At 40.0% G+C, this 26602-nt stretch overlaps 1 protein-coding gene across 5 annotated transcripts in view; it reads right to left on the bottom strand.

Moving 5' to 3' along the window:
- The window catches only part of SAMD4A (sterile alpha motif domain containing 4A), a 228680-nt gene that overhangs the window by 173214 nt on the left and 28864 nt on the right, over window positions 1-26602 (bottom strand). Inside the window, exon 1 of one of the 5 annotated variants that reach the window (XM_077941036.1) lies at window positions 12990-13186. The exons of the other annotated variants lie outside the window; for them this stretch is intronic. Within the exon in view, the coding sequence (XP_077797162.1) occupies window positions 12990-13053 (64 nt within the window). The 5' untranslated portion in view covers window positions 13054-13186. Of the gene's footprint in view, window positions 1-12989; window positions 13187-26602 lie in introns of those variants that run through there. 5 annotated transcript variants of the gene reach the window in all.

Here is a 26602-nt window from a genome sequence, read left to right as displayed (position 1 = left end):
GTACATATACACCATGGAATACCATGCAGCTGCGAAAAAGAACAAGATCATGTCCTTCGCAGGCACATGGATGGAGCTGGAGGCCATCATCCTTAGCAAATTAACGCAGGAACAGAAACCAAATACCGCATGTTCTCACTTGTAAGTGGGAGCTACGTGCTGAGAACACTTGGACACACAGAGGGGAACAGACACTGGGGCCTATCAGAGTGGAGAGGGTGGGAAGATCAGGAAAAATAACTAGTGGACACTAGGCCTATATAACAAAACCTGCATGTGTACCCCGAACTTAAAAGTTCAAAAAATTAAATTAAAAAAATAATTAAAACAAAAAAGGGCATCCCTAGCCAAGGCACAGTCCCCTCCCCAATTTCTTTTTCTTTCTTTCTTTTTTTGAGACAGAGTCTCGATCTGTCGCCCAGGCTGGAGTGCTGTGGCCGGATCTCAGCTCACTGCAAGCTCCGCCTCCCGGGTTCACGCCATTCTCCTGCCTCAGCCTCCCGAGTAGCTGGGAGTACAGGCGCCTGCCACCTCGCCCGGCTAGTTTTTTGTATTTTTAGTAGAGATGGGGTTTCACCGTGTTAGCCAAGATGGTCTCGATCTGCTGACCTCACGATCTGCCCACCTCAGCCTCCCAAAGTGCTGGGATTACAGGTGTGAGCCACCGCGCCTGGCCCCCTCCCCAATTTCTTAAGGTGCCCTTGGTTAAACTTGTGATAGTCATTCCCTCTGAGTATATGTTACACAGGGAAAGAACACCTGCTGTGTAAACTGGACTGAACACTAAGTTACAGCATATAGACACAGTCAGAAAAGAAAAATGTAGATGAGAAGGCAAGAGTTCAAGATTACCCCTCCTACCCCTGAGGCATTAAAGAATTTTAAATAGAATTTTGGATAGGATGAAAAGAAAGTTATCATTTTCAAAGTCTTGATAACAACCATATCTGAACTAAGAAACTGATTTTGATTAATTAACATTTTGACTTAAAATAATGACCTATTAGTTGTATCAGGAGATTATCATTCTTAGCAATTTTCCCACTTACAGGTCGTTCTATTTTAAATCATTGTTAAGAATGCATTTGATGGCAGTTGTCTACACATTGGAAATGATTCTATAAATCCACCCTCAAAACATATGTAAAGGGACATATATTTGATTAATAAAGGGACTCTTTTTTTCTTTCTATACAAAAAATCAAAATTTCGGCATTTTTAAAGACATGATTTTTTATGATGCTAGTCCTATTATATAGTTAGCCTTAGGAGAAAGTATATTCTTTTTTCAGAGATCCAATAAATATCTGAAGTGAAACATTTTTCTTTCCTGCCCAAGATATCTTTGAGTAAGTAATTTTTCCAAAATACAAGTGTTAGCTTAAAAATAAAACAAACGACAGGAAAAGGGGAAAAAAGAAAAGCATCTTGTCAGTGATTGGCCAACTTCTCTGAGAACAAGCAAAAGCAGCCCTGAGGAAATACACCTTAGTAACTTAGTAACCCTCCAAACTCTAGAAAGACCTGTCCCCAGAAGGATCTACTAAATCAAACAGACATTTAAAAATATACTCAAAGACATATTTATCTATTCTAAACTTGACTTAAATTCTCCGGTTGATTTTCAAGTTTGAAGAGAAGTTTGATAAATGCTTAGATGGAGATGGTTTGGCTAAACCTGTGATTTCTTAAAGTCGAAGACCTTAACTTGATATTTCCTTTGTGATTGCTTCTCAGTAGATAACTGCTGAAACATCTAAAAACTGTAAATTTATTATCTCTTGGTTTTTAAGCAGTAGTGTGTTGGTAAATATTTTAACAACTGGTTCTCATGGGGCAGAGGGATGGATTTGTAGCATATGCCAATTTCCTTGGTGTAAATACTCCTAACATGATGAAAGCATAGTTGGAAAAAGCTGTGCATGATCAGCTTGCAGAAGCTGGCGGGAGCTGGCTCCAGCACACCACTGGAAATAAAGTACATCAGCAATACCATATACTGTATGCCAATTTTAATCTGAGTTGCACCAGAAGCCACCTTACTCAAGTTGAGAGTATTTAATATTTTATTCTTACAAAGTCTGTCAGCAAAAGATTGGTAATTTTGGGCACCATCAATTGCAAACTCCTTGGGGCAAAAACATGGTAATAAATAGAATGGCTTCTTAAAGAACAAATTCTATCACACTGATCTCCACTAACTCAGGGCCAGGCCTAAAAGGCATCATCCATTTTGATGTCAGGAAGGCTTTGAGGTTTTTTTCCAACCAGTGTAGTTATCAATAAAGTTGTGAAAACAATTTATATCATGGCTAAAAGAAGGCACCCAACTTTCAAGAAATTCACAAGCTAGGCATGGTTATGAGTGCAGAGAAATGAATTGTTGTGGGAACACCTGTTAAATGGTGATCCAGGTTCACTTTAAAGTTGTCATCAGTAGGTCCTGAGTACTAATTCTGTAGTGTGAGTAGTGGCAGTGAGAACTCCCATGGAGGAAGAGGTCGAAAGATTTCTTAAAATTAATCATGAAATCTAATGACTCATCAAACTGACTGCATGCAATATCAGTACATGGAATACAAGACATTTGTTCATTTTCTCAACTTCAAAGAAGACAAAAATGTGAAGCCACTAGGGACCTGGCCAACCTAAAATATCTTCCTTGCTCCCCTACTTTTCTCTGAAAAAAAAGGGAAGAATTCTCTCCTCCTTACAGATTCTTTCTTACAGAATTCTAGCAAACCTACCCTGAACTTTGACTGAAGAAAATGGTTTAGTGCTTTCAATATTAATGGGAATTCACATATGCATGTTCTCGTAATATAATTTGTTGATCATTTGTATGTTTTAATGCACAGTTATATCTACTTTTGTTGAAAGAATCCAGTGTATTTGAGGAATCATATACAGTTGAGAAAGAAATATCATATTTTATCCTATGGAATATATTATTTCAAGAAAATGGGCCGGGTGCGGTGGCTCAAGCCTGTAATCCCAGCACTTTGGGAGGCCGAGACGGGCGAATCACGAGTTCAGGAGATCGAGACCATCCTGGCTAACACGGTGAAACCCCGTCTCTACTAAAATACAAAACAAATTAGCCGGGCGAGGTGGCGGGCGCCTGTACTCCCAGCTACTCGGGAGGCTGAGGCAGGAGAATGGCGTGAACCCGGGAGGCGGGGCTTGCAGTGAGCTGAGATCCGGCCACTGCACTCCAGCCTGGGCAACAGAGCCAGACTCCGTCTCAAAAAAAAAAAAAAAAAAAAAAGAAAACGAAAGAGCCTTCCATCTTCCTTCCTTTATTCTCATAGAATTGTAAAGAATATTACCATATTTAAAACAAACACACTAATTAAATATTTAATTTTGAAACCTTTAAAAATCCCATGGTTTTTAAATATATATTGTAATTCATCGGTGTTTGAATAAATTGTTTAACACATAAGTAAAACAAGAATAAATTTTACCCTCAAAGGTAAATTGGCTGGAAATAATTTGAGGTCCTGGCTTCTTCAGCTTTCACTAGTTCATATTCAAAATTCTTATTTTGTAATTAAAGGACAGTATTTCTTCATTACTACCCATAAAATGGAATTTTCCATGTTTTTAAATTCAGAATTCCTGTTATGTACATTGCTACTTCAGAAAATTGGAGTGAAAATAAAAACTACAAGTTTGATGACCAGATAGGCATTAAAAGACTTTAAATTGTCCAAACAAAATAATTATTAATAAATCAATAAGTTTAATTCTGTAGAAACATAGCTTAACCAAAGGAATTCACAACCATTAGCTTCCCATATTATTAAGTAATGGAGTGAGCCAATAATGGCAATTATGACTATATCTGGTTATCTAAAGATAGAACAATTTGTTTGGGATTATGTGGGATACCACCTTGCCAGCTTGGGGCCTCAACCAGGAGTGAGCCTTCCCATGTCCCCATGCTTTAAATTAAGAGTACTGATGGACACGACCATCAAGACATACATAGCTACATACAGTGACACGGAGTCCTCACTGGCAGAATAGGCTTCTAATGCAATGAAAAGGCAAATAAGAGTAGTGTATTAGTATGTGATTTTTTCTGCAGATGTGCCTGTTTTTGAAAGTTTTAAGAACTTCTAAAGAATCAAAAAGGAAAAAAAAGGCATTGTCGAATAATTCAATAGTTATAGAAAGTATTTCCCCCAGAATATAAGAAAGTGTGGGGTTAATGCTGAACAGTTTTAAAGAGAACAATAAAGACAGGTATAAAATGTGCATGAGCAGAGGGAGCAAGGCAATTTATAATCTTTCCTATGGGAAGGTTTATGTTTCCATTCTTGAGATGAAACTTAAATAGAGGAAGCTATTTGCCTATAGTTATCTTCTCTAGAAATAGTGTGTGGTTTTATAGAGTCACATGGGATACACCACAAATTAGATAGCCACTTATAAATACAAGTAAATTTTACCTGAAAGGGGATGGAATACAGCAAAATTTCATTTTTACATAGGAAATTTCTGGTAAGAGAATTTTTCCCACTCACTTCTATTTTATAATTAAATCTGTCTTCTATTGGGGGAGGGGAGGCTTCCCATACGTAATAAAATAATGAAGTAAAGCATTTTTAAATATTATATTTTTAGAGCCCGTGCTTTCACTTTAAGTAATATTTTAATGCTTAAAATATTAGTAATATCATCTATTTCAAGAAAGTCACAAAATAAAAATGGTAAACATTAAAATAGAGTACACTGAGTAAATGCAGTTAATTTAACAAAATAAAAAGAATAAACTCCACAATAGAATGATTTGTGTTCTAAAAATTCATTTATAAATAGGTTGTGTGGAACCTGGAACACTCTTTTAAGAAATCATGCTATAAGAGGTGATCAGGGATCTAGGTCAACCCACAAATACCTATGTAGCCCAGGATGTTCCTGAAACATAGTACTTACAGTGCCATCAGTTCTAAAGGACCACAGGTATTTCCATGTGAAATAATTCAGAGTTGCAACTTGAGGAGTCAAATACATCTCCTGTGCTCTGAACATGTATTTTTCGTGGACCAAGAGACTGTGGTTCATGTAAACATTGGCAGAGGTTTTGTATTGTTAGGAAAAGGAATAGAATTAAGTGTCATCACTTAATGATCACATAATCTCAGGTATTTCCTCAACTGCAAAATGGAAGTAATGACATCTGCCCTACTTACTTCAAGAGGTTTGTTGTGAGAATTAAATGAGGTAAAGCAGCCAAAAATTGCCATGTAAATTATAAAGCCGCATCCCATCTCTCCAGGTGGCTCAGTCTTCAATGACAGATGACCAAGAGCACCAGGGAGGCCGGGCAAATTCCCAAGGTTCCAGGTGAACTTGTGAGAAGCCAAGAGAAGGAGCCAGGACTGAACTTCTCAACCATCTCCTCTTCACTAGATACATGGCATCTGACCACCCTTTTGGTAGTTAGTCTTAATTGCACACACACTGGGCATACTACTAAAGAAAGACGGTGCACTAAGAATGGCACATTTTGAGATGATTAAGCTGAACTCAAAAGAACCAGGTCCCATCCTGGTCTCCCCTCTGACTTGAGGACTTCGTTAGACAATCACAGAGCCATTGCCCATGTCACGGGTCTCTCTTTAAATCGAGAGAAACTAGCGGGCTTCTCCAGTCTTCCTCTCAGGAAGCGGGTACTTTGGCCTTTATTTTATAAATAACTGAGAATCAATGAGATTTTTGTTGTAAAGCTTTGCGTTCCTTAGGCAAAAAAGGGCAAAACCATTTGCTTTTATTAAACTATTATAGGCAACCTGAAACATTTTATGAAAAGAAAATAGATAGTATTTAAATGTTTCTCATGTTTATAGAAAGAGGAGGGAAAGGTGCCCACCACTGGCACAGAAGAAAGAACAGGCCCAGATAAGTGCTTCTTAAAAGTCCCTTTTGTTATTAATACCCAAATTTATGGTATGCATTTGTGTCTTTAACAAACAGAATTTTTCCATTATCCAAACAAATGCTTACTTGAAAGCCATGGTCCTCCAACTTTTTAGTCTTTAGACCCATTTACACTCTTAAAAATTACTGATAACACCAAAGAGTTTCTGTTTATGTGGATTAAAACTGAGATTAACCATATTACAAGTTACAACCAAGAAACTTAAAAAATATGTATTCATTAATTTATTTTAAAATAACAATAACCCCATTAAATGTTAACATAAATTACATGTTTTATGAAAAATAATTATCTTTTCCAGAAAAAAACTTTGTGAGAAGAGCTACAGTTTTTAAATTTTTACAAAACTCTTTCATGTATCTGTTAATTGCAGTCAGCTAGATTCTCATATCTCCTTCTGTATTCAATCTGTTATGATATGCTCTTTGGTTAAAGTATATGAAGAAAATCCAGGCTCACAGAAATGCAGTCGGAAAAGGCAGCAGTATTTCGATAGCCTTCTTAGACAATTGTTGATATTCCTTGATGGACACTAAAACTTGACAACTGGTCACTTCTTAAAGGTTACTTGTGGCATGGAATCTAAAATCTTACGGGTGAACTTGTACTCTGTAAATTCATGAGATAACATGAGCAAAAAAGGACAAACAATGTCTTAGTGTTATTGCGAAAATGGGTTTGACCTTGCAGATCCTCTGAAAGGACCTTAGGGACCTTTGAGTCCACATCACACTTTGAGAACCTCACTTTAAAGATACAAATTGTCTTATGATGTGTAATCGGTGGAGTAAAAGCAATACCATGTGAAACTTAAGGAACAAGGTGAAATAACCTTGCAAACAAGGGATGGAAGAAAGAACAAATGCAAACAAATCATTCATCCCATCGTCTATCTTCATATTCTGGGAACTGGAAGACAGACACTATATGTCAGGAGTGCAGAGAAATGGCCTTAGCTGGAGTCTTGGAATAGTGGTTGCACCATAATGGCTCAAACATCTCAGAGAAGGTAACTTTTTCAACAATATGTGAGAACCCTTAAGTGAATTGTCAAGATACTTTTATTGTATCAGGACTGTTCATAACCAGCCCTAGCCCTTTAAACCAGCCCGGCATATCACGCACAATGAACCTACCTGCCAATAGAGGTGATGCCTGCTACCTACTTCATTTCACCCTAACCTGCTCCCACCTCCCTCTGGTCTCCACCCGGCCCCTGCACCAGGCCTTCTGATCCTGCATGCATTTCTGTTCTTGTCAGAATCAGTGAGCATCTCTGCTCTCCTTGGCTTTACTTTCTTTTCTTTCCTTTCCTTCCCCTTCCTTTCCCTTCCCTTTCCCTTCCCTTTCCCTTCCTTCCCCTTCCCCTTCCCCCCTTCCTCCCTCCCTCCCTTCCTCCTTCCTTCCTTCCTTCCTTCCTTCCTTCCTTCCTTCCTTCCTCTCTCTCTCTCTCTCAATCTCTCTCTCTTTTTCTTTCTTGATGGAGTCTCACTCCATCAAGAAACTCTTGATGGAGTTTCACTTGATGGAGTGCAGTGTCATGATCTCGGCTCACTGCAACCTCCACCTCCCAAGTTCAAGCGATTCTCCTGCCTCAGCCTCCCGAGTAGCTGGGTCTACAGGTGTGTGCCACCAAGCCCTGCTAATTTTTGTATTTTTAGTAGAGACAGGGTTTCACCATGTTGGCCAGGATGGTCTCGATCTCTTGACCTCAGGTGATCTGCCCGCCTCGGCCTCCCAAAGCGCTGGGATTACAAGCATGAGCCACCACGCCCGACCGGCTTTCACTTTCTATGAGGACCATGGCTCTTTCTGCTACTGACTGCTTTGGGTAGTCTTTCCACCCATCCTCTATGCCAGTTTTAGCCCCTTACACCCAAGCCCTAGCACGCAGATGGATGAGGGTGGGTGCAACTGCCTTGAATGGGTCATTTAAAAAAACAGATGTTTTTCAGTCTTCTTGTACGAATTTTTCTTTTTGCCTGTTTCTTAGCATAGCACAACAGAGAACATGGAAATAAGTCATTTTCATGCTATTAGCACATTTAGGAAACAGGCTTCTACAGTAATTAAACTAATGAAGATGACCCTAGATTGAAGAAACAGCAATTATAATTGACTGAATAGGCATTAGGGGAAATGAAGACATTCACATTCAAAAAAAGATGAGATTTTAAAATAAGAAATCAAATTAATAATAGTCCAAACTCTATCAAGCAGGAAAGAGCTTCTAATGACTCAAAGAAGACTTGGAGACATATGTAGATTAGTCTATAATATTCAAGTGAATACAAAAATGATGGTATCCTATCATGAAAATAAGGACATTAAGGGACAGACTGAAGGAAAGCAAAAAAGTAGAAGAAACTGGCTAACTATATACAACCTAAACCAAAATGGAAAGGCTTTTCTTTGAAAAAAAAAATTTCCCCATGTAAATTTTTAGTTGTTATTTTCCAAACATCAACAACCAGCTTTTAAAGTAGCAACTCAAATCCACTGCAATAAATAAATGCAATTCAGAAACAAACAGAAACTCCATTCCAGTGGTGCAAGGCCCCCATCACTGCCCATCTGGCCCCCTTCAGCAAAGAACTGCGGCTCTGGTGTCAATCAGGGTGATGGCATGATCAGAGGGTTTCTATCTGCAGTTTGAGTAGATCTATCTATGCTAATCAGTAGCAATGATAACAGTTATTACTGGCTTCTTCTCTTTTCTCTCTTTTTTTTTTTTAGACAGAGTCTCACTAGGTCACCCAGGCTGAAATGCAGTGGTACAATTTCATCTCACTGCAACCTCCACCTCCTGGATTCAAGTGATTCTCATGCCTCAGCCTCCTGAGTAGCTGGGATTACAGGCATTTGCCACCAAGCCCGGCTTATTCTTATATTTTTAGTAGAGATGGGGTTTCACCATGTTAGCCAGGCTGGTCTCGAACTCCTGACCTCAAGTCATCCGCCTGCCTCGGCCTCCCAAACTGCTAGGATTACAGGCATGAGCCACGACGCCTGGCCCCAACTGGCTTATTTTCTATCAAACTCAGTGTGCTGGCAGAATCTAATATGTCAGGTTCTCTTTTCAACCTTACTGATTCAAGAGGCCACAATGGAGGGGAAAAGGCTAGCGTAAGGAAGAGTTTCTTCAAATGCCTTCTCTAGGCTACAATTTTTATGTAAAGACTGATTAAGTGGTTTGCTGGGACCTGGAGTTGCCCGAGGAATTTCTGCCCACTCGGAAGGCCACTGGTGTCCAGTGTTGCTCATTCACCAGAATGAAGCGCTCTGTGAAGCTGTGAAGGCCACTGGTGGGGGAAAGAAGGAATATGCTCATTCTTGTTATTGCTGTTGCTATTAATAAACTTGGCTTTATGGATTAAAAGGGGAGAGAGCTATGACATTATTAACATTAATTCTTCTTCATTAACTAATCTTTGAATTTTTAGTTTTTTTTTTTCTTTAGGATACCCAAGCCCAGCCAAGATTCAAAGGCTTCCTTTTATAAACTAAAGTACAATATTTCTATGTCATTATTATATATAGCCTTGAGTAATCACAATTAATATGATTTTTAATGTACAAATTAAACATGCCATAAACTCTAATGATCATCATGCAGGATTTTGATCATTATTATTATTAGGTGAAACCTTAAAAAAAATTTAAGCCTATCATGAGTCCTAACAGCTTTTTATTTTAATTCTACAGATTTGGGCATATTGGCTGTTCAGAGAGAGAAAACCAAAACCTTCTCTTTTTCCATCTGGCTATGAGTGCTTTTCATAGCTTATTTTTTCCACACTCACCCCTAAAAAATGCACTGGAGCTGAGCTATTGTAAGAATGTGTCAGATTCAAATGATTATATCATTGACTATCTGCTATTTCACAGGAGAACTGAACTGTCTGACTTTTTAAAAAACTCAGCATGGACTTTTATAGTAGCAAGACTTTATCAACAGTGACTTAGTGTTACAGGCGACTAGGCTCATAAAAAATTAAAAGCTTCAGAAATTAACTTTATCACAGAAAACATTTAGTCGTAAGCAACCCCCAGCTGTAGAGGCAGAGAACCAAAGATCAGAGAGATGTGCCAAAAAATACTTTTCAGACCCCGAGCAAAGAGAATAGTAAGAGCTGGTGTCAGCCCATTGCGGTGCCAGGCCGAGCTAGCTGGTAAGGTCTCTGGTAAAGAAAACGCTTTTCTGGGACGACTATAATGGGCACTCTGTGAGCTCCGGGGCCTGGAGTTGCTTTTCGACAGATGACTTTGTTCCTTCTTTACATTGTAAAGTTCAGTTTATATTTTTATAGAAATACATTCTTGACATTTCCAATGAAAATGCTGACTTGGCTGCATTTTGGTTTCATCCTAATTGGAAGAAATGAGCCCTCACTTGTTTGGAAGAAAAAAGGCTACGAAAACTTGTGTTCGTTTTAGAAACTTTTATTAAATATTCAAAACAGAATGAAAGTGATCTAGTTCTGGAAAAGCGGCATCATATTTAGAATTAAAAACAAAAACCAGGTTGCAGAGACATCAAAAGACAAAAGGAATTCACTAACCAGATGAAAGTTAAAAACACGGCATATATAATAACCTCATCACCTGAGGTACGCTGACTTAATATCAGCAGTGCCAACAAAGAAAAGTAAAATCATAATGGGCTCCCACCTCTCCAAAAGCAAATCAATGCCTCATTGTGAAAAGAAACCCACAAAGAGATGGTGATTTTACTTTTATTTCAAAGACCAAATAAAGTATTTGGTCCTGTAAGCAAGTTTTAATACTGTAACAAGATATTCTGAATGATTTTGCTAACTTCTGCTGTCAGTCTGACTCATAAAGGACTTAATTACTTTCTTCGACAATCAAGAAGGGTCCACTCAGTGGAATTGTGTGGCAGAGAAAAAAGGGCAATGTGGCCAAGAGAAACCTATAATGATGCACTCGTCAATTACAGCTATTTCTTTCAAACTTGTCTTGTTAAATGTACCTTCCTTTCCAGATGTCATAAATTAGCCCTCCATTAAAGCATCTGAATGCCAAACAGTACATTATTCTTCACAAGGTGACCATCAGGAGCAGGCTATGCTGGAATTGTATTCCTTTCCAATTGGCTGCTGTAACAGATTACCACAATCTTAGTGGCTTAAAATAACACACTTTTATTATCTTACAGTTCTGAAGGTCAGAAGTCTGAAATGGGTCTTACTGGACTAAGATCAAAGTGTCAGCAAGGCTTCACATCTTTGGGAAGCTCTAGGGGAGAATCTCTTTCCTTGTCTCTTCCAACCTCTACAGGCTGCCTGCATTCCTTGGCTCATAGCCCCTTTCTCCATCTTTGAAGTCAGCAATGGCTAGTTGAGTATTTCTCACATCACATCTCTCTCATTGACTCTTCCTCCTCCCACTTCCACTTATAAAGGTGCTGTGATTACATTGAGCCCACTAAGACAATCTGGGATAATCTTCCTATTTTAAACTCAACCAAGAACCTTAATTTCATCTGCAACCTAAATCCCCCTTCTCCATGTAACATAACATTTTCACAGGTTCTGGAGATTAAGACATACACATCTCTGAGAGGCTGTTATTCTGCCTACCACAGTCACCAAGAATAAAATGAACATTTGCCTTCATTAATTTTCAACAAAAAACATTCTGACACATGAAAAGCACCTTTTACTTACTCTTGTTAAGTGACTTTAACATCATCTTAAAAGATCTGGACTCATAGCTCTCTTTGGTGCTAACTGTCCAGCCATGGTTTCTCCACACCCTCACCTTTAAAGTGGGATTAGTATGGAGACCATGCTCTTGCTTCTTCTGTCCGTTCCACCTCTATATCTATGATTCTTTTTATATTCTTACTAAGAAAGTCAGAGCCTTCTTCTCCCACTAAAAATACACACTTGGGCTGCTCTGAATGTAACTCCCTTTCTCCAGCTAGTGTAAATGCAAAATCCATTGCTGAATTTGGCGAGACCTTCATTCACCAAATATTAACTCAATACCTACTATGTGCCAGCACAGCATGTCCAGTATTGAACAAAAGTGGCATACTTCCTGCTCTTATTGGGCTTAGCATGGCATTTTCCAATATTTCCTGTGGGGATACAGAGGCAAGCTATTTTCTATTATTTATGCCCCATTTCCTTTCAATACATATGTGAGAGCACATGATCAAAAACATACATGCAACAGGAATATTTACAATTAGGCAGTATATAATAAAAAGCAATTGTTATTATGACAGGTGAGGACCTGGACTCAGACAGAGAATGGAGGCAGATTTTCTATGTTTTGTACAGGACACCACAGAGCTTTCCAATACACCACCTCCCTGATCCACTTACAACTGGGCCAGGTATGGAAAATATTATGATCATCCCCAACATGCAGGTGTGAAATTCAAGTCCAAAAAGCTCCAGTAACTCAGCTAAGGCCATAAAGTAGGTAGCAAAGCCCAGGACTCAAATTCAGGTCTTCTTAGTCCAAACAGTTTGCTCTCTTGGCTTCTGTCCTCTCAATACTAGTGGCTGAGGGTTCTCCTTTTCTGGCTTCTGGGATGGCATGCTACTTTTCCGAATTTTTTTTTTCTTTTTTTGAAATGGAGTCACCCAGGCTGGAGTGTACTGGTGTGATCTTGGCTCACTGCAACCTCTGCCTCCCGGGTTCAAGTGATTCTTCTGCCTCAGCCTCCCAAGTAGCGGTGATTAGCGGTTTGTACCACCACGCCTGGCTATTTTTTCTGTTTTTAGTAGAGACGGGGTTTCACCATGTTGCCCATACATAATAGTCAAATACCAAATAATGGAGCAACACACAAATTATTATAGCCATTAAAATGAGACCTTGAACTCTTGACCTCAAGTGATCCACCTGCTTCGGCCTCCCGAAGTGCCACTTTTCCTAATTTTTGACTCCCCTTCCATCCTGTATACTTCTTACTATCTCCTGACTAGAGGCATTTTCCAATGCATTCCTGTCTTCTCACAGCCTTAACTAACTCCCCTTTTAAAATGAAAACAAAATCTACCTGCCATGATCTCTGGATCTTCATTCCTCAGAAGGCACGTTCCCATCTCTCCCCAGCAGCGCATCAGGAATGTCCTCCCTCCATGGGAATGACACAGCCCATGCTGTTCTGCTCCATTCTCTGACCCCAGCCGTATTCCCTATTTCCTTCCCTGTCACTGCTTTCCAACCTGATAACCTTGAAAGCACTGAACTCCTGTCTCTCCTTTATGCCCCGTTCAGCCAAGGCCCTGTTCCAAGTCCAGTGGTAATCCCAGCTCTGGTGAGGCCACTCCCTGAGAATCTCCACTGGCAGGCTGCACCCTGCTCTCCAAACTCCACCTCTGCCTCCTCACCAACCGAGAGCCATGACACAGCCCAGTGAAGATCTTCCCTCCAAAGGAAGCACCGAAGACTGTGTTGGCAAATAAGTGAACATGTGTTGACCACAAAATTTCCACAGTGAATAAGACAGGCAATCTGTAGATTCTTCTCAGCCACCAAACTAAAGGAGGGGAGTATAAAATACTTTTAACTGCCACATACCATGTAGCTTGCTAAATTAAGAACTCTCTGAGTCACCAAATCTCATTGGACTTTGAAAACTAAATCTTTGAAATATACACTATATAGAAACATTTCCTAGAAAACCCCAAAGAAAGGTGCTGAATGAACATGGTGGGACCCGGTGATGATTTCTAGAACATGGAGACCAAACAGGGCCCCTGTGCCCTTTGTCTTCCTGAGGTTACTGTGCCTGCCTCAGACAAGTGGCCTGCAGCCTGACAGTGCAGGGGCAAACTCCTCCCGCCCCACCCAATCTCAGCTCTGCCTCCCACAAAGGACGCGTCGGAAGCAGGCATATCAGATTAGGCAGCACCAAGCAACACTTTGCAAACAGCTTGTAAACATCAATGCCATATGAATCTGTGGTGGCCAATCAGGATAGCAGGGTGCTCCCCAATCTGGAACTCTTGTTATTGGAAACCAGATGAGGCAGACCCATGGCAAGGAAGTAGCATTGCAAAAATGAGTGTACGCGTGCGCGCGCGTACACACACACACACACACACACACACACACACACACAGCCCAGAAGTAAGGCATAGAGGTCTGAGCTCTTTTCCTTGTAACAGAAATAACATGCTTCATATTTTCTAAAAGGTAGGGCTGCCCCTTAAGCTTCTTTTTGCAACTTCCTCGCTTTCCTAGTACTTAGAACAATCTGAAGGTAAAAATGGGCACCTAATAAATACCTGTTGAAACAGGTTGATTATTGTTTAATTCTAAGTCAGGCTCCAGTCTGTCTCTACCAGGGCAGTCAGAGGAATAAGGATAAATATTGACTATTTAACAAGAATGTTGTAAATATATGAGTTCCTTAAAATGTCTGTAACGGAAAGTGATCAGTCTGTAAAATAATTTTTTAAGTCATATACACACACACACATACACACACACACATATATATATGTAGGTATGTTTAATGCCCCAATATGTTTTAAGAAAATACAATTTTACACACAAATATGTTTATGAGAACATTAACTATAATAGTTAAATACCAAACAATGGAACAATACAGAAATTATTATAGCCATTAAAATTATATTTATAAAAAAACAATGCCTTTGGCCATAAGCGCAAACCTAGAAGGATGGGCATTTGACAGGGCCTCCCAAGAATTGTCAGTTTAGGTATTCTCATCCCTGTGGGGTTTCCCTGCTCATTCTAAAATAATGCCATTTGATGGCTACTGAAAGTTTTCTACCCTTTCAAAACTTCGCTTTTCACCAAAGCACATATTTTTAAAAATATATACATCCAATCTTGGATCTCTGGAACTTCAGATGGCAACATATAATTCACATCAGAAATGAAAGCGTAGTACTTCAACGCCCCAATCATGTACCCAGGAAATACTGCTACCTCAACCAGATTTAATGTTCATGACTTAAAGATAGTTTCCATTAGTTACGCTCTGCTGGTTTTTTTGCTTTGTCCAGGGCCTGAGTGGATTTTCGGTGCACAGGCAGCTTGCCTTCTGCACAGCAGATACTCAAGCTGACTGATCCTCATCCTGTGCTCAGGGAAGCTACCACTGCTATAATTGTCAAGTGAAACAGGGAAGTAAACATCACGAACTACACTATTATTTTAAAGCAGGAAAACTAGCTTGTTAAAGATCAGTTTCCAAGCAGTAAGATTTAACTGTTCTTAAGTCCAATATCAGACAGATTGGAAATCTGAAAGGAGTTTGAGCATAAGGTAAAAATGGCTGAGCCACTCTCACTTGGTATTCACTGATATAACTGCTCACAAATAAAACACTGCAATGCACAAATCCAATACGTTAAAGCAGTCTAGCAATGCACAGTAACAGAGACAGCTTCAAAGACACTGGTAATGTTCTGTTTTTTTAGGCTGGGTGGTAGGCACAGGGGCATTCGTCTTATTAAACTTTAACAATATATATTAATAAGTTTTATACTCTTTTGTATGTATGATAGGTTTTATAATTTTAAAAAGATCAGAAGTGCAATGGAAACTCAAACTTTAAAAGTGCATATTAGATAGAACATAAATTTAAGGCAGGGAGCCCTTTTTTTCTTCATTTAGGATTTGTAAGCAACATATATAAGCATTCATACATTTTCAGAACTACAAAAGATTGAAGATCATCTAATATAATGGTTTTCCAAAGACGTCCCAGGAATAAAATTCTACCTTGCATAGACATGCCATCAACTCCTTATTCAGGGCTGTGAGTTTTCTTAGCACAGGAAGCTCATTTTGTGTGGCAGAAGAGTGATCCTAAATCTCTCCATACCTAATACCACCACTCCTGGTTCTTCCTTTCTTTCTTGATTCAAGAGCCTCTTCCCATCACCTGAATTGCTTCAATAAAGGTATAGACTTATTTTGTGTTTCTTCAATAAATTCAAACAAGAGTTACAATGTGCATTGAAGAGACACATTCTTGTTAAAAGGCATTGTGGGAAGCCACCATTCTTGCTGGTGGATTCCAACACCTTAAAACACCAAAAACTGGAAGAGCAAAGCAAGGAGCCAATGGCTAATTCTACCGCAGACAACTATGCTCAGCAAGGGCGAGCTAAGGGAATTAAGGATACAATAAAATAATGGAGCCGAGTGTGGTGGCTCACACCTGCAATCCCAGCACTTTGGGAGGCCAAGGTGGGTGGATCATGAGGTCAAGAGATCAAGACCATCCTGGCCAACATGGTGAAACTCCATCTCTACTAAAAATACAAAAATTAACCGGGCGTGGTAGCGCACACCTGTAGTCCCAGCTACTCGGAGGCTGAGGCAGGAAAATTGCTTGAACCCAGGAGGCAGAGGTTGCAGTGAGCCAAGACCGTGCCACTGCACTCTAGCCTGGAGACAGAGTGAAGACTCCATCTCAAAAAAACAAACAAATAAATAAAATAATGGATATACAAAAGTTCTTCTTTTATTTTTATTTTTTAAAAAGGCTTTCGAGGATGCTGAATGCACCAAATGTAAAAGAACTATAAGTGTCCCTGGGAATGAATGACCCATGTACAGCAGTCTTGAATGGTCTAACTACTTATTCATAGAGTAGTACCGAAACAAGACTCACTTGCTCACTCATTTCTTTGGCTATAGGCCAAATGCCTGTACAACCATTTAAAAAAATCAATTTCACAGGCTAATGGGCATGGTGGGAGCCAGAGCTATGCACACTGGACTCTGAACAGAACTGGGCACCATAAGCTTTATAAGCCGATCAGTTCCTACTAGCTTGAAGCAAGAGGAAGCTATTGTTAAGTCACTAGATAGCTCATTTAGGTCAGAGTTAAAATCCATATTCATAAAACTGCCTAAATTATACAGAGTCTACATATTTTCGGGTTTAATTATCTTTGGGCTAATAAAAAGTAACATATAAATAAAATGGGGACATACTAAAATAGTTATGGCACTACAACTAGTTTTGTTTTTAAATAAATTATGAGATTATCTATTCACTTTGTCTCCATAACTGAAGACTACCAACACCCTTGATGGAAATGCTATGAGCTAAAAGAAAACCCAGCAGTCATGGCCAGGCGCAATGGCTCATGCCTGTAATCCCAGCACTTTGGGAGGCCGAGGCGGGCGGATCACCTGAGGTCGGAGTTTGAGACCAGCCTGACCAACATGGAGAAACCCCGTCTCTACTAAAAATACAAAATTAGCTGGGCGTGGTGGCACATGCCTGTAATCCCAGCTACTAGAGAGGCTGAGGCACGAGAATCGCTTGAACCTGGGAGGCGGAGTTTGCGGTGAGCCGAGATCGCACCATTGCACTCCAGCCTGGGCAATAAGAGTGAAACTCCATCTCAAAAAAAAAAAAAAAAAAAAAAAGAAAAGAAAACCCAGCAGTCTTAGATTATGTATAAGATGTACCTCTTGTGGCCCTAATATGTTCATGCCAAGTCACATGGTCTGGCCCGCTCCCCCATCCACCACTGGGGTGGGCACCTAAGTAAGGGGAACAACTCTACGAGTAACCAGAAACCTACACCAGTGTTCCTCAAACTCTAATGTGCAAACAAATCACCAGGGGGTTCTGTTAAAAGGTAGGCTGGGATTCAGTAGGTCTGCAGTGTGACCTGAAAGCTGCATTTCCAACAAGATCTCAGGTGATGTCCATGATGCCCACCCCAGTGTGCACCTGAAGTAATGAGGATCCAGACATTTAGCCTGACAGGCATGAACTGAGAGAGAATGCAAGAAAGCCAAAGTCTTAAGTCGCCAAAGCTTCCCAATCCTAGCCCCCATGGGGCTGAGGTTTCTGTCCATGGGGCTGCTCATGTCATTCACACAAGAACATTTTTATATTCTTGCAATAAAGCTCCATCTCCTTAAGCTAGCTTGTACTAGTTTCTGTTCCATGCAACCAGAAGAGACTAGAACAGACAGGAAAGGAAGTATCTTCATCCCTGAAAGCCATTGTCTGTGCTATCCTGGTGTTTCTAGTGCGTGCGTGTGTATGTGTGTGTGTGTATATATTTTAAGGCAGTCCTCTAGCAATGAGAAAATACATTATTATGGGTTGAAAATAAGGAAGCAGCCTATTGGTATGCTTCCTCTTTGTACAGTGATTTCCCAGTTAATCCTAAGGAAATAATCCAGACTTGGAAAGATGTCCCAAGTAAAAGGGCATTGATTTCACAGTTATCTAATCCACGGCCAGCCAGTCCCACATTCCTCTTCTAAACCAGAAGCCCCGTCTCTGGGGCTAGCCCAAGTGAGGGAAGAAAAGTCGTTGTTTCTGGTACCAGGCGGATCCCAGGACCCTGCTGTTTCTGTCCTGCTTTCTCCTTTGTTTCTACACTGCTTCCCTCAATTTTCTCTCCATCATGGTTGCCAGATGTCTTTGGAGTTTTCTTCTTTCTCTAATGACTTAGCACCATCAACTTATCCCAAAGTCTTTAAGTCATTCTAGCCAGACTGTAGTTTTACAACCCTAATACCCATATTAGTTCTTAGGATAGTGATATAAAAGTGTCTGAGGGGTTAGAGTATTCTGTCCAAGTCATCAGCCTTGGTTTCTGCCTCAAACAGCAATTCTTTACACACAGACGCAAGATTCAATTAAAAAGCTCTTTATAAATTCCCACACTGGAGCCTCCAGGGGAGGCCCTGGCTATGGAGTCCACTGTTTAACCGCAACAAATTCCACTGATTACTCTAACCCTACCATACCTAAGCCAAGTGGTGGCCCTTTGATTTACATGAATATAAAAATATTTGTACCATAGGCATTAAAACTTTAGGCTTTAAAATGCTGCTGGGTTTCTGTTGAGACTCATTCCTGTTTTTCATCCCCACCCAATATGAATGAATCAAAAAGGATAAAGGAGAAGTCCAGAAGGAAGCAGGAGACTAACACCAAAGATGAACCAATAATGTGACTGTGACAATAATACGAGTGATACCATTTTATTTACAATCTGGACTCTACCTACTTCCATAATGGATTTTAAATGGCTCAAAATAATCACACGGGCAGGATAGTTGAAATAAAGAAAAAAAAGAGCTAATCTACATGGAAGAAAGGGGAAACAACTACCAGGAAATAGAGATGAGAGTTATTGTAATGAAGCACTAATTTTGGCTTCAAGCTTTAGGAAACCAAAGCTAAAAAGGAAACAGGATAGGTTATGAATTCTCAATTTCATCAATGAAATTGAAATGTGGAAGCAGATGGATTCGTCAGGAGGGACCGTCCATTTTCTACTGCTGAGCTCGAAGAGGAATTTATGGTATAGTCCCCTCCATGAAATACACTAAGAAACAAGGAATGGCAATTTCAGCTGAAGCCAGATGGCCATTTCTCCCTTTAATTGTTGGTAGAAGCCAAAACCCAGATACTGAAATGCAGCTCAGTAAAGGCATAGCTATGCATAGCTGAGTTGATGTAGTCTAAGCATGCTGTTTGCTGGTGCTAATATGATAAAATGCTAGCTCTTGGAGAACCTAGAGTAGTTCATGACTAACCCGCCCTGCAGATTATCTTCCCCAAGAAGGGATTAAGGTTGTTGGTGAGCATTTCAAGTGCAGTGTGTCAGTACTGTTGGCCAATGTTCTGTCAGAAAATCAAAGGATCCAGCCTCCCGGTAAAGGGGCTTTCACCTTCAACAATGGATCCTACTGACAAGACCCATATTATTTTTCAATAGCAAGCTCTCAATATGTTTTCCATCCTAAACAGTTACTTGGGAGATGCCAACTCAAAGTTCTGGACAACAAAGAAAACAATTTCAGTCTAGAAAATTGAGGGCAAAGGTTATCTGGTGGCTAACTCAATCACAAAGACACTGCAGTGTAGTTCCAGTAGAATAGCAAATTGTGAAAGAAATTATATTCTGTTGACAGTTCACTGAATTCCAAGCAGCTGGGTCAATGGAAGCACTGGATGAACTTAATAAAAATCTGTTTTAGGAATAAACAGAAAAACAAAACAGTAACAGCAACAAAACCCTGGATAATGCCTTCCAAAGATGCTAATTTCAGGGGTGGGGCAGTTAATGGCGGAATATTATTTCTTCAGCAGCTGCCTCACCAGACTGCCTGGGTTTATGACAGTGACATGCTCAGGAGAAGGTGCCTGGTTTTCGTTTGCTCTGGCACAACCAGGCATCTCACTTGCCCCCAAACAGAAAAGGACATTTAGCTATAATTGAAAAAGAAGAAAGAAAGGCCAGGACACAGCTTTGCTTCCTGAATTCTAAAACTGAAATTTGATCTGCCAAAAGGTTGTCATTACTCACTCCAGCCTGGCAGTAGGAAATGATGTGGTACAAGGTTTAGAGTAGAATTAAAAGTAGGATTAATGATTTGGGTGTATACAGGAATACATGTCTCTTCTCTCCAGGATCCAAGACTACAAATCTATAAACTGTCTCGAAATTTGTATTTCAGATGAAGAGATCTCAGTGTTTTAGGAAGAAAAGAGGATCAGAGGTTTAAGAGGATGTCTACCCAATTAATTAGCCTGCAGTATGAAGAATAGTCAGGACTATACTACAAAAACTTCGGAATAGGGTTGCTCTTGCTACCAATGATATCAGCTTATCTGTGTAACATTTTAGTTTACAAAGTACTTTATATTTTCACCTATGGTATTGTCTCATGTAATTCTGACAACAGTCCTGTGAATAGTGGTGCTGTCTCCACTAAATGGATGAGAAGATTAAGACAAGTTAACTGACCTATCCAAGATCACAGAGCTAGACAAACAGCTGTGCCAAAATTGAAACTCAGGTCTTCTAACTCCAAATCCTTCATTATAGATATTAGGGTCCATTTCTTTTGATGCAATTGAAGCAGTATAATATTTTTTAAAATCTTCTCATAGGGCAGAGAAAAAAAACATTTCTCATGAAAAATTTGTGGGCCTCGGGTATCCTACCTAGAGTTTAAAAAGAAAAAGTAAGGTGCTCAGGTTACTTATAATGGATGGCACCCACAGATAAAAAGTTGTCAGTCTCTGTCAACACCTAACAGGTTGCCTTTATGTTGGGTTACATATAATCTTTTTTTAGTCCTAATTTCTTTAAATTGTGTTTATTACTCCATATATAGGGGAATTTGACAACAGGAATTAAAGGTCTTAAAAACAGGTATAATATTTGGGACTGTCTATCAAAAATTTAAATGTGCATTATCCCAGCAATTCTTCTCTTGGGAAATTTTTGCTAAAGAAATAAGGACAGGGCCAGTCACACTGGCTCATGCCTGTAATCCTAGTACTTTGGGAGGCTGAGGCAGGAGGATCGCTTGAGCCTAGGAGTTCGAGACCAGCCTGGGCAACATGGTGAGACCCTGTCTCTACAAAAATACAAACATTGGTTGGGTGTGGTAGTACATGCCTGTAATCCCAGCTACTTAGGAAGCTGAGGTGGGAGGATCACTTGAACCTGGTAGGTTGAGGCTGCAGTGAGCTGAAATCACACCACTGTACTCCCGCCTGGGTGACAGAGTGAGACCCTGCAGAAGAGAGGAGAGGGAGGGAAGGGGAGAGGCCACAGAAATGTAAATAACACATGTTCCCGATAGTGGCGTTTATACCAACAAATAACAGATTGTCTATTTTATTTTCTACTTTGTCTTTATTTTCTGACTTCTGTTTTTTGCTGTGAGCCTATGTTTCCTTCAAAACCAGAAAAATAAAGCAATTTTTTAAAGGGGTGAGAGAAAGGAATAGTAACTTTTGACACAGCAAATCTACTTTTTCCTAGGGAAGAGAGTCCAATGAGTGTTTTAAAATATGTGTACAAAAGAAGTGCATTACAATATTTTATAATAGTGAAGAGTTGGGACAAAACTAAATTCTTTAATCAAAATAGTATCTACCAAGTGTGACGTGTCCATAGGATTAGCTATTACACAGTTATTTAAAATGTGATACTTGCTTTTATTATTGAGATAAAGACAGCCAATTATAAAATAGGATGCATACAGTATTACCTCATTGTGTATCTGCATGTAACTACATGAATATATTTGCAGAGGAAAAAGATTTAGAAGGCTATGGCAATATGGGATTGGCTTGGTGGATAGTATAACATAATAGCTATGTTACGCAAGGACCCACAAACACACTAAGTTTGAACGCTGACTGTGTCATTTTCTAGATATTTAATCAGAACCATGTTAACTGTGTTTGTGCCTCAGTTTTCACATTATTTATCTCTGTAAAACCTTCTAGTTAGTCTAACAAATGCTCAGACTGTGTCCCCAACAAGATTAGTCTCCCTGTCTCTTTCTTCCTTTTGTAGAGAAGTGCATTTTCCAAGACAGAACTCACTCTCTTTCTAAATTAGCGTGACTCAGCTGTCCTTCCTTCTCTAAACTGCTTTATGGAGACCAAGGATCATAAACTCAGATGTCTATCACGACCAGGGAGAAGCAATGTGCGCTTAAGACCACAACAGGGGGCACTAGTGTGATGGCTCACGCCTGTAATCCCAACATTTTGGAAGACAGAGGTGGGCAGTTTGCTTGAGCCCAGGAGTTCGAGACGTGGGCAACACGGCAAAACCCTGTCTCTACAAAAAATACAAAAATTAGCCGGGCATGGTGGCACATCCTATAGTCCCAGCTACTCTGGAGGCTGAAATGGGAGGATCGCTTGAGCCTGGGAGGTCGAGGCTGCAGTGAGCCATGATCATGCCACTACACTCCAGCCTGGGCAACAGGGTGAAACTCTGTCTCAAAAAAAGGAAACAAAAAAAAAAAGATAGAAAGAAAGAAAGGCCGGGCACGGTGGCTCACGCCTATAATCCCAGCAGTTTGGAAGGCTGAGGTAGGTGGATCACTTGAGATCAGGAGTTCAAGACCAGCCTGACCAACATGGAGAAACCGTCTCTCTACTAAAAATACAAAATTAGCTGAGTGTGGTGGTGCATGCCTGTAATCCCAACTACTCAGGAGGCTGAGGCAGGAGAATCGCTTGAACCTGGGAGGCAGAGGTTGTGGTGAGCCGAGATCACACCATTGCACTCCAGCCTGGGCAATAAGAGCAAAACTCCGTCTCAAAAAAAGAAAAAAGAAAAAAAAAAAAAGAAAGAAAGAAAAGAAAAAGAAAAAGACCACAACAGAGAGATAGAGAGATGTGGGGATTGAGGCAAACTGAAGCATGCCTACCTGTCTAACAGGACAGCTCCTACATGTTAAGCAGATTGTACACACATAGGAATGCATATTTGGTACTGCCAAACCTTCCATTTTTCGAAAAAAAAAAGAAACTCAGATTTTGAGGTGTCACTCCCCAAAGCTAATACAGATATATGGTGTTTTGTTTGCTTTCTTTTTCAATAAAATGCAATGGGCATGAAACAAAAACACTTCTTCATGGGCTCCCTTTCATGAGATCTGATTTAGAGGTCTGGCTACAAGCAACAGAATCCTAACAAATGAATACAGGAAGGCTATGAACAGAGAAGGCTACTTTTCAGAACCTGAAGCTTTTCTCTCCCGGCTGGATATTCTGCATTTACCCCCTCCCCCACCAAGAACCATTCTCCACCCTTCTCACCCTGATGTGTGCGCTGGAAGGCTGCCCTCTCAGACTACATCTCGTGGTTCCCTGGGGTTCATTTGGGATGGCCAGCAAGACCCTGAGGAGAGAAAGGCTGGGGCATCTCCCACTCGGCTCCCTCCGTGGCAGGGTGCTTTGTCACAGCTGATCTTCTGCCTAAGGCCTCAGCTCCTAGGAAAGAAGGCCCTTTCTACAGCTCTTTCATTGTTTCCTTTTTTGAGATGCAGTCTCACTATATCACCCAGGCTACAGAGCAGTGGTACCATCTTGGCTCACTGTAACCTACCCTCCCAGGTTCAACTGATTCTCCTGCCTCAGCTTCCCAAATAGCTGGGATCACAGGCACGCACCACCATGCCTGGCTAATTTTTGTATTTTTAGTAGAGACAGGGTTTCACCATGTTGGCCAGGCTGGTCTCGAAGTCCTGACCTCAGGTGATCCACCTGCCTCAGCCTCTCAAAGTGCTGGGATTACAGGCATGAGCCACCACGCCCGGCCCCTTTCCTTGTTTCTTGAGGACTAGGAGTGGTGATGGCTTTCTGTTGTTGTTATTTCTGGTATGCTTTGCCAACTCTTGTTGATTTCCCTGACTCCTGCCTACGTCTTTGTTAGTAGCTCCTTTATTTTTATTTTATTTTATTTTATTTTATTTTATTTTTTTTTTTTTTGAGACGGAGTCTCGCTCTGTCGCGGGGGCTGGAGCGCAGTGGCCGGATCTCAGCTCACTGCAAGCTCCACCTCTCGGGTTTACGCCATTCTCCTGCCTCAGCCTCCTGTGTAGCTGGGACTACAGGCGCCCGCCACCTCGCCCGGCTAGTTTTTTGTATTTTTTTAGTAGAGACGGGGTTTCACCGTGTTCGCCAGGATGGTCTCGATCTCCTGACCTCGTGATCCGCCCGTCTCGGCCTCCCAAAGTGCTGGGATTACAGGCTTGAGCCACCGCGCCCGGCAGTAGCTCCTTTATTTAGGTCTTCTCAATTACCTCCTTTGAGGATACCACCTCTTTCCTGCCAGGACCTGACTGATACTCTTCCCACACCACATACCATGATCTAGTTACCACACTAAATAGACAAGACCGAGATCCTTCTCTTCCAGACCTGGGAGTCTAATTCCACAGAGGAAGAGAACCACTAGTGAAGCCACTTCAATTCGAATTTTTCTAGGTTGAAAAGATACTATTTCTTGAATCTTTCATGAACTCTAATTTCCAAATCACAGTTCTGAATTACTAAGATTCTTAGACTATCAGTCCCACTCTGGAACAGTTAAAATGAAAGGCAAAAAACTAGTATCATCCTATTAAAAATAAAATTTGGAAATCATGTATGCTCCATGGGACAAAGATCTTTATCTTACACTTTCCTAAAATGCCCACATAAGAATGTTAATAATTTTTTTACAGTTTTTGAATGAGAAATGCCACTTAAATATGTTATATTGAAGCTTTTCCTCTCAGTTAACCCCATTCAACACTTTCAGTACCCTGCTTAATCCAAGTATATCTAAACATGTAAGTATCATAAACTAAAATTCTGCATTAAGAGGGACACTAGAGTGAACCCCTTCCCCTCTGAAGGCTGTTCCTTCTTTCCTTGTATTGTAGTTAGGAGTGTAAGGACATTAGTTCGCCTTACTAGATCTTTTAGTTCATTTAATCATTTATTCAACATATACATGCAAGTATATATTATATATATTTATATATATAATAATAATATATACACATATATAAATAAATACATATATATACACACATATATATGGCACCAGCCCTGTACCCATTTTGACTCTGGAGCCATGAAGATAAGAGGACTCTGACCTCAAGGAATTCAACATGTATGTTATTGTATACGTATAAGATAGTAACATAAAACTCTAGTGAAGATGTCTTCAAATGTGAGAAGAATATCAATGAGATTTGCTAAGACAGTCTGTAGAAAGAGCTAAAATGGCTATACCTGAGATGTGACCTTGTGTTGGGAAATGAAAGCTGAGAGACATGTGGTCAGATAGAAGACAGGAAGGTGTTCCAGATGAATGGAAAAGCATTTGCAAAATACCAAAGAATGACAGGGGCAAGTTTTACAAGTTTGTACTCCTAATATTCATGGCACAGAGTAGGTATTTTTTCAATGAATGAATAAAATGGGATTTCACATGCAAAAATGTCACTGTCTTCATTATTTAAAGTCCTGTTAGGGTAGCAATATAATTAATCATTCATGGTTGGCCCTAAACTGGAAAAAGGCCTTGTAAGATGTATTATTTGAAGTGGTTCCAAAATCAAAAGAAAAAAATGTTAATGTCAGCCATGCATATTTCTGTCACTTAAATTCCAACACAAAAATTACGTACCAATAAGTTGCTGATATGTTAGTATGGCTGAGACTAGTTTAACATTTTAAATTCATTCATGATTTAGTCATCTTGTAGTAGTGACTGTTTTAATGTGTTCCCAAGGGAAAAAGTACAACCACCAATTAAATCTGATTCAGTGATAAAAATTTAACCTCTGAATACTAATAAAAATTTGGGCTTTTACATTTCCTTTTTCTTAAGTTTTCCCTTCCACTACAATTTCCATACCCAACAAGTTCTGTCCTGCTGTTTGTACTTATCATCTTACTTCTAGCCAGGAGAAACTGCATGTGGTCTGTATACTTCAAAGGTCTGAACATGTACTGATTATCTAATTAACACTGGCAATTTTAAAAGTAGCTTTTTTTTTTTTTTGAGACAGTCTTACTCTGTCACCCAGACTGGAGTGTAGTGGCATGATCATGGCTCACTGCAGCCTTGATCTCCTGGGCCCAAGCAATCCTCCTACCTTGACCTCCCAAAGTGCTGCAATTATAGGCATAAGCTACCGCACTCAGCCAAAGAGTGGCATTTTTGTTCTGTACCTTATGCAGATAATATACACTTAAGAGGCAGAAAGAAAACCAAGAAGAGCATAAACAGAGCTGTTAACAGTGTTCATTTAGTGGGGAGGGCTGTGGTTATGGAAGACTTTTACTTTCTATGTTATCTACCTCTATCATACATTTATGAAAAT

This window comes from Macaca mulatta, chromosome 7 (genome assembly GCF_049350105.2).
Source record: "Macaca mulatta isolate MMU2019108-1 chromosome 7, T2T-MMU8v2.0, whole genome shotgun sequence".
NCBI lineage: Eukaryota > Metazoa > Chordata > Mammalia > Primates > Cercopithecidae > Macaca > Macaca mulatta.
Note: the sequence above shows the minus strand (reverse complement) of the source record. Positions and strands in the feature narration are given on the sequence as shown.